At 32.7% G+C, this 9,391-nt stretch overlaps 1 protein-coding gene across 1 annotated transcript; it reads left to right on the plus strand.

Moving 5' to 3' along the window:
* Positions 1-325: 325 nt before the first annotated feature.
* Positions 326-9,125, plus strand: LOC116115509 (UBX domain-containing protein 1). The gene is made up of 12 exons (XM_031401656.1): positions 326-621; positions 729-882; positions 1,387-1,482; positions 2,653-2,729; positions 3,172-3,251; positions 3,824-3,884; positions 5,186-5,253; positions 5,379-5,460; positions 5,603-5,686; positions 5,790-5,867; positions 7,536-7,655; positions 8,799-9,125. The coding sequence occupies exons 1-12, from the start codon at positions 454-456 to the stop codon at positions 8,973-8,975; spliced, it is 1,245 nt and encodes a 414-aa protein (XP_031257516.1). The 5' UTR covers positions 326-453; the 3' UTR covers positions 8,976-9,125.
* The last annotated feature ends 266 nt before the right edge of the window (positions 9,126-9,391 follow it).

Consider the following 9,391-nt stretch of genomic DNA (forward strand, 5'->3'; position numbering starts at 1 on the left):
AATTGCTCTCAGATTTTACAAATAACATGTTAATGAATTGTTAGTGTAACATTCAAAATTTATAGCATGATAAATTAATAAATATTTATTTAATTATCCTTTTATCATTTATTGTTATTTTAATACCTAGAAGTTAATTATAGGCAGATTTTTGTTATTTTTATAACATAAAGAGATTTTTATTATATTTCCATAACATAAGAATTTTTTTGTTATTTAATTACACATCAGGATCATTGCGTAAACCCAAAATTAAAATAAATTTCATTTAAAAAAAGAAAAGAAAAAAAAAAGAAAGTATTGCTGTTGAGAAAAAGATTTTCTTTGCCAAACCAACAAGGCACCACCAGACCAAAGGTCTCCGACCGACCCAAACATTAGACACACAGAGCGAAAATCACCCATCAAGTCAAAATCGACGCAATCGATTTGATTTGATTTGCAGTTGGAGCAATGGCGGGGGTGTCATTGAAGTGCGGGGACTGTGGAGCCCTATTGAAGTCCGTACAGGAGGCTCAAGAGCACGCCGAGCTCACCTCTCACTCCAACTTCTCCGAGTCCACCGAGGCCATTCTCAATCTCGTTTGCACCTCTTGCGGCAAACCTTGCCGATCCAAAACGGTGTCACTTCTGTCTTATTGAATTTTACCTAGATTTCCCTAACAACATGGAACCTTCTTTTATGAATTTTAATCGTAAATTTTGTGAATTTTTGATTGATTTTTTAGGAAAGTGATTTGCATACGAAGAGGACGGGGCATACGGAGTTTGCTGATAAGACGTCGGAGGCAGCGAAACCGATAAGTTTGGAGGTTCCGAAAGTGGCTGATGAATCGGGAGAGGCTATGGATGTTGATGGAAGTGGTAGTAGCAAGCCCGAAGGTACTCTTTTAGTTGAGGGTTTTTTTATGCATTGTTAATTGACTTTGAATTGTTAACACTAGATTATGTTTTTTTAGTTTGTTTTATTATTATGTTTATGATATATAAATTTTTAGTGACATTTGGAGAACTGGTGTCATTTGAATTTCAGGGGGATATCATTTATATGTGTCCGCCCTCTGGCTGTTTACGAAGTAGCTTTATTGTTTGTTTGAGAAATGGATGATTGTTTTGTTCTTATTAATTGTGGAGGAGAAACACCGTATTGTTGTTGGTATCTGTTAGTAGGTTTGCTACTTGTGCTTTGTTTTTTACCTCTGAAATAAAAGATTTTCTCTGGGATGTTGAGGATGAGTTTTATTTATTTAAAAAACAAAAATAAAAGAAGTTGTACCTTTATGCAGATAGAGTACTTTTCTGTTAAAACTTAATATTGCTTGGTGGTTAGTGCTGTATTCTTTTTCTGAACGATATCTTATTTTATTTTATTTTTTTAAAATTCAGAAATGGTTGTGCCAGAGGTTGATAAAAAACTACTTGAGGAACTAGAAGGAATGGGTTTCCCTGCAGCACGGGCAACCCGGGCGCTCCATTACTCTGGTGAGGTCATTGGGCAGTATTATTATATGATTTTCTTATTAAACATTAAAATCATAGACTGAGATTGAAGCTCCAACACTCGGGGATTTTTATTTCTGGTCTGTTGAATCATCTTATAACTAAGAAAATTAAGGATTGGAAAATTTTTTATTTGTAACGCTATTTGATAAAAGCTAGGGTATACTACTTAGGATCCTTAATATTTCGTAAAGTGTTGAGCTGTGAAGGTTTTTCTTGTTAAAGTCATTTATTTGAATGTGCTGAAGGAAGGAGATATTCTACCTTTTGGACTTAACAATAAGTTATATGGAGACTATGGTATAGTAGCTTGAAAGTGGATTTGCCTATTAATATGTATTGGTACCCCAAGCCACATATGCTAACTTGTATGCTTTTAAGTGGGTTTCCTCCTATGTATTCATTGATGCTTGTTTTCGCTGTCAGTTCTTCTATATTGAATGATCTCACGGTGTATGATCAGGCAACTTTAAGGTTGGTGTTTGTGCGCTTGAACATGGGCCACATTTTGGTGATTTTAACTTTTGTGTTTGTCCATTTGTCCATTTTGATGAGAGGAACCAACTGCTTATTGAGTCTATTGGTCAGATCCCGTACATATTTCTTACCTTTGTATGTGTAATTAGTGAAGCTCCTTTTGTTAATTGTAGCAATTAGCAAAGGTTCCTTTGCATAGCTGCCATGGACTTCCTTCTTCCTCTTATTTTGTTTCTTGGGTTCTATTCTTTAGTAACTTCTTTTGTCCATTTTTTCTTTGTTCAGAAGAATTAGAAATTATTATTTAGAGAGGAATGAGACCAAGACAGGAATAAAAACGTCCATTTTAGATAGAAGCTCTAAAAGGCACAGCTAATGAGAAGAATGAAGTGAGCAACTCTTGTCCACACGGCATTTTTAAAATTAGCAGTGCTTGATCCTATTATGGAACATATGTTTTCCTTTATACAGTAAATAATTGGGGAAATTTCATGTTGCTTTAATTAGATTTTGGGCCGTTGATTCAGGTTATACATGGTTCTAAATATCTTTTCATACTAATGCGTTTTAACATACACTATTGATGGTTCTTCAATATTATATTTGCATTATGTGCATGTTTATCTTGATTGTAGGCTAACTATGGGGTTTATTGTTATTGTTTTCTATCTTCAGGTAATGCCAGTCTTGAGGCTGCTGTGAATTGGATAGTTGAACATGAGAATGACCCAGATATAGACCAGATGCCCATGGTATAATATCCGTGCTCATGTATATTTGGACAAGTCTTTGTTATTATCTTTATGCGTACCTTTTGAATTATTTTCATTTCTATGTGTTCAAAAATGACCATCAGCTTTTGTTTGTCCTTAATCTAACCAATCTTACATTTGACTCAAATTCACTCATATCACCTCCAACCTATTTGAATATCACAATTATAGTTATCTGATTCTTGAATTCACACATCTATGATAGTAATTTTTATTTTTGAGCTTAATTTTGGTTTGATATAACAATTTTTCGGTACATATGAAACTTCAGGGGTACAATTTGTTTGTTGAGATTATGAAATCTAAAGCAGTTGATTTTGTGAAAATAAATCCTGTAATAAGATATTGAATATATGTATAAATGTACATGTTGAATGTGCGTACTTATCAAACTTAATCCTGTTGGACTCTTTATGGTTAGGTACCTGTCAGCACTAATGTCGATGCTTCTAAACCTTCTCTCACACCTGAAGAAGTTAAGCTTAAAGCACAAGAACTAAGGTATGACATACTCTTATGCAACCTCTTCCTACACTGATAGGATTATGTAATTGCTACTTGTTTACTTCTCTGATGAATGCATCCCCAGAATGTATTTTGGCTGTTCTTGGCTGCATGCTACTGTCTTGTCACTCTTCATATATGCTGGTGGGGTGGGTTAAGGGTAGGCTTTAGGAATTAAAGATTTTATTAGATTCTGATAGGAACCCACCCTAACTACTTAAACAATTGGGCTAGGCCATGGGTCTTTCATGGGCTTAGGTAGAACTCTCCTTGGAAAACCGGCTTGCCAAGGAAGGGTGCCCAAGCCCTTATAACCCACATGCCCACCCCTTTCCCTTCCAATGTGGGATCCTAACAGATTCGTGTTTCTTGTTAAATCTTTTTATTTTTTTAAGTAATTTCAAACTTCGAATGTAAACTTTCATTTCTTCAATTGTTATATTATGTTTCTAGTATTTTTCTTTGGAACACTGAAAACTGATATACACTTTATTAGACTGCTTGCTTTAATTCCCCTGCTATATCGATCTTTTTTGTCTGTTAGCTAATGCTTTTGTAAATATTTTAAGGGAGCGAGCTCGCAAGAAGAAAGAGGAAGAAGAAAAGAAAGCTGAAAGAGAAAGGGAAAAGGTACTTCTTAATCTTCTATTTCTTTTCTTAATGGTGGCTTCATATGTACTTTAAATACATGAATACATATTTACAGATAGACTTATATTATCTTTTCCGATATCTGGCCTGCCGTAATTTTGGTTGCTGTTTTGATCTGAATCTGTACAGTTGTCTTATACGTAGCTTCATCACTCTATTTACGAATCTGTTCATTGTTAATACAAGTACTTTTCATTTTCCTTTAAAGAAAGGTACATATGTATGTGACAATTTGTAATGATTTAGTTTTTTCCTTTTCTATAAGCATGTTACTCTGTTTGTTTCCACTGGCATTAATGAAATCAATGCACATAATTCTGAATATGCATTATTGTGACTCTGTTATATTAAACTTTGGTACTTGGTGGTGTGGTACCTAGCACAACAAAAAAGCTCTGGGAAAATGGAATGCTTGTTTGGGCTATATCATGTAATACGTCCTATATTTTATGTTAATATAATCACTCAAAATAATTGTTAAGAGTATCGGAAGAGAAAAGCTGTTTTTTGGGTTTGTCTCAAAGTCAATATACAACTTTCATTCAGATTTATTATTATCCTGTGCTTAGAAGAATTCAAATGCCATCTTGTCCTATGAGATATAGGATCAGAGGACAAGTTTCCAAAGTAAGAAAATTATGTGGGTAAGGAGATGGGGACCTCATGTTTTCTCTAATGAAAAGGGGTTTGCCTTATGGAGAGTATTTATGGATTTCGCTACAATTCTGGGGAAGTAACAAAACGTCAATGAACGTTATATTTGTACATATGTAAGTAATAATTTGTTAGACGTTTGACTTTCAACGTTAAAAGTCCATGAAACAAGTAACATTTGAATGTTTTGTATTACTTTATGCTTTGCCTCAAAATTTCCAGACCATGCATCATCCTCGCATTTTCATATTTTAAGCTTCACCGATGTAGGCATCAATGATCTACAAAATTTCTATGTAATTTGAAAGAATTTAAGCATATTGATGATATACTAAGAGGGGGAGCATTTATCTTCGAGATACTTGTATTATTTAAACTCAAATATAATATGTTTTTTCAGCAAAGAATTTTATTCATTATGTAATATGTATCTCATATATACTGGTAGTCATCTAGGTCATTTTATGTGAAATCACATTTGGTCACTTTTCATTTAAAACTTTTGCATCATGAGTAACATCAAAAGCTTGTTTTATTTTTGTGACAAGTCTTGTATCTTCAATTGTGATCTTTATAAGTTCATTTTTTATATTGGTAACCAAGTCTAGTATGTTTCCTGTTAATAGGAAAGAATTCGAATTGGCAAGGAACTTCTTGAAGCAAAGCGGATTGAGGAAGAAAATGAAAGAAAACGGTATAGCTTCAATTCTTCATCAAATATATTTTGTGTTGTAATATAGTATGTTATAACATTGAATGCTTCTTTATACATGACTTTAATTTACTATCTTTTTGGATGAAACAATTGTTTTGGTCTAGTTTGTTGGCCTTGCGGAAAGCTGAGAAAGAGGAGGAAAAAAGAGCTAGGGAAAAAATTCGTCAAAAATTGGAAGAAGACAAGGTTACTGCTAACTTAATAGAGAAAGTGCTTATGCTGAATCTTCTACTGCCCATACCAATAATCTTTATCTCATAAACTATTTTATTTTACTTTTGAGTTTGTTTGTTATAGTTGGATGATGTAGCTTAATTATATCTTACAGGCAGAAAGGAGGAGAAGGCTTGGATTGCCTCCAGAAGATCCTGCAACTGCAAAACCTTCAACACCTGTTGTGGAAGAGAAAAAGGTATGAGGTTGTTTGTTATTATGGTTTTAATGTATGGCTTGTAAAAATTTGTTCAACACGTGTTTAAAATATATATTTATTTTTCCTATTATTGAAATTGCAGAGCTCATTGCCTGTTAGGCCTGCAACAAAGGTAGAGCAAATGAGAGAGTGTTTGCGATCTCTTAAGCAGAATCACAAGGTAAATATAACTGGTAGACAATACTCTTGATTATTACTTGATTATTGTACACTCTTAAAGGGCATTAAGCATTCGCTCTCTGACTTGATGGCTTTCTATTTATTTTAATGGTTGTGCAAGTACACAATTCGTAATTGTTATTGCTACATGTAATCCTAGTTTCAAACCATTTTTGTTAGTTGCATACCTTGAAAATGCATAAACTTAGAGCCGAGACGTTGGATGTTTGATTGAACTGAACTTGTGGTGCAAGATGCACATAGATGAAAAATGAGATCCAATGGTCAATTTTGTAAAAGAGATGTTTCTGATGTAGGACAACCTGGAGGTTTTAGGAATTTAATGTTATTACCTTATGATTTACTTTCATTTTTTATTTTTTTGGAATAATTATATATGTACAAACTTTTGCATACAAACTCCTTTATACAAACAGATGTAGCATAAAATGAATGGATGTGTATATAAAAACCAATTCAATAGATATTTAATAAATTTGGATGAATTATATATCATTCAAAGAGTTATGCTACATCAGTTTACATATGTAGCATAAAATGAATGGATGTGTATATAAAAACCAATTTAATAGATATTTAATAAATTTGGATGAATTATATATCATTCAAAGAGTTATGCTACATCAGTTTACATATGTAGCATAAAATGAATGGATGTGTATATAAAAACCAATTTAATAGATATTTAATAAATTTGGATGAATTATATATCATTCAAAGAGTTATGCTACATCAGTTTACATATGTAGCATAAAATGAATGGATGTGTATATAAAAACCAATTTAATAGATATTTAATAAATTTGGATGAATTATATATCATTCAAAGAGTTATGCTACATCAGTTTACATATGTAGCATAAAATGAATGGATGTGTATATAAAAACCAATTTAATAGATATTTAATAAATTTGGATGAATTATATATCATTCAAAGAGTTATGCTACATCAGTTTACATATGTAGCATAAAATGAATGGATGTGTATATAAAAACCAATTTAATAGATATTTAATAAATTTGGATGAATTATATATCATTCAAAGAGTTATGCTACATCAGTTTACATATGTAGCATAAAATGAATGGATGTGTATATAAAAACCAATTCAATAGATATTTAATAAATTTGGATGAATTATATATCATTCAAAGAGTTAACCAGTCTTATTTTCTAATTGGATAGGAGTGGTGGACTTCTTCATATAGGTTGATCTACTTTCCTATTAGTGTAATTTCTTTTCCTGTTTAGTTGTTGAAACCTGTATAAATAGAGGTCTAGGTTTCTATTGTTTGCAAATGTGAAAATAGGTTGATGAATGAACATGTAACAGATGATGATTCTATAATTAGGAAGATTTTGTGCAGTATAAAACTGAATGAGCATTTGTGATAACATCTTGTATGAGATGTTATATCAATGCAAAGTAGTTGCTGTGGAACCATGCATTTAAATTTATTGTGTAATTTATATTTTATCATTCAGACAACAAAATTATTTTTTTTTCCCCACTAATTTTCTTTTTCCATTTTTTGTTTTGTTAAACTTTATTTTGCGCAGTTTCTGTAATGCTTGTAATGCTTGATATTACTTTAATATGGTTTATATTACTAACGATTCTCTTGGCTTGTTTTCTGTGGTACTAGGATGATGATGCCAGAGTGAAGAGAGCATTCCAGACGCTTCTTACATATATAGGGAATGTAGCCAAAAATCCTAACGAGGAGAAGTTCAGAAAAATTAGACTCAATAACCAGACCTTTCAGGTATGGAACTTCTTAGAATAGATAATTATACACTCTTATCCTAAGCAATACATAAATTTCAGAGGCAGACAGGTTGTACCCATAGTCATGATTAGATTTTTACCCTTTCAGATTTTCTTTGAGTACATTTGTTGACATAGGCCTGAGTATCAATAATCTATTTGTCAAGGACAAAATACCTGATGGTTGTTATGAGTGTTACTTATTTTATTTTTTTTTCCCAAATGACCTCATAATAACACGATACTATCGAGGAAGCTGGAATTTTCTTGTCTAGAGATCCAAAACTGCTGCTAATGATAGGATTTGTGTCATCAGCCTACAGTTTTCCTTAGTTCTCTGGTTTTTCCAGCATAACCACCAACTTCATTGCCAATTTCTTGCCCTAGAGTTTACCTATATGATATCAACCGCTGACATAAACATGTAATTGTTATGCAATCATACCTTCACTGTCGGACATACTTCACCAGAAGCATAATCTTCCTTAACCATGATTTCTTCTTTCTTCATCCTTGTCACTAGCAGCCACCTCCAGAATTACCATCTTTGCAATACCCGATTATTGTGAAATTCCAAATGCACCATCATTGACATCTGGAACCTCCATCACCACTTTCTTCCCTTGTTCTTATATTTGAATTGAATCTTTTCAAATGTAACTTGGGATCCTCTCCCCAAAATGTATTCTTTTAACTCGGTTTTGGTTGGCACTTTTGATAAGCATGATTGGTCTTTGTTATGTTTGGTCTTTCCATTCAGTAATTACTCAATTTCCTTTGTCATTTGTTCATTTCCATTGCAGGCATTGTTTGGTGGTGGATGAAATTGACAATATTTTGTATCTCATGTAAAAAAAATAAAAAAAAAACAACAATGGAATAATCTAGTCCTTATTTTCAAAAAAATTCTGTGTTCAGTTCCTCTTGGCTTAAATGAACAGACATCACACTACATAGAGATTAAAATATCATTTTTTCTTATTCAATCATCTTTATAGAAACATAGAGATTTCGTATTCAGTTGGCTTCTCAACACTATTGTCTGGCCTGCCAGATCTAGTACACTCTAACTCGGTTCTCTTTCTCACTCTCTTACTCATTGGCTGCTGTGCTTGTTGTTCTTGCATTGTGTATTTAACAGGATAGAGTTGGTGCACTGAAGGGGGGAATAGAGTTTCTTGAGCTGTGCGGATTTCAGAAAATTGAAGGGGGTGAGTTCCTGTTTCTACCGCGAGACAAAGTGGAAATGGAATTGCTCAATTCAGCTGGCGCTGAGCTGAATTCCGCAATAAATAATCCCTTTTTCGGAGTTCTCTAAGTATAAAATACTTTCTTTTTGTTTTCCTTTTCTTTTTTTGAAAATATTTTCTCCGATATTGGATTTATGCCTTCAGTGTGTTAACTGTAACTATACCAACTTTGTTTATACATTGATGGAATCAATTGTCTAGCTGGATATTTTACAATACTTTTTAAAGTTATATTGTAGGAAAGTGAAAGTTGTGTTTTCATTAGAAGAAACTCATGAAGAGTTGAGGAGCTTTTTCTTTCAGTTCTTTTATTGTCTTTACAATAATTATATTGAGAATACCTGCTTTTTACAAGGCTTTATAAAAACACCCAATTATTCTTTGAATATTGGGAATGTTGTATTGACAAGTAGTTCAATTAATGATGTGTAGAGCATGATTTGGGTAGATTAGTTTGGTACAGCCACGGCCTACGGTGGTGGAT

Source organism: Pistacia vera, unplaced genomic scaffold, assembly GCF_008641045.1.
Source record: "Pistacia vera cultivar Batoury unplaced genomic scaffold, PisVer_v2 Contig744, whole genome shotgun sequence".
Taxonomy (NCBI): domain Eukaryota; kingdom Viridiplantae; phylum Streptophyta; class Magnoliopsida; order Sapindales; family Anacardiaceae; genus Pistacia; species Pistacia vera.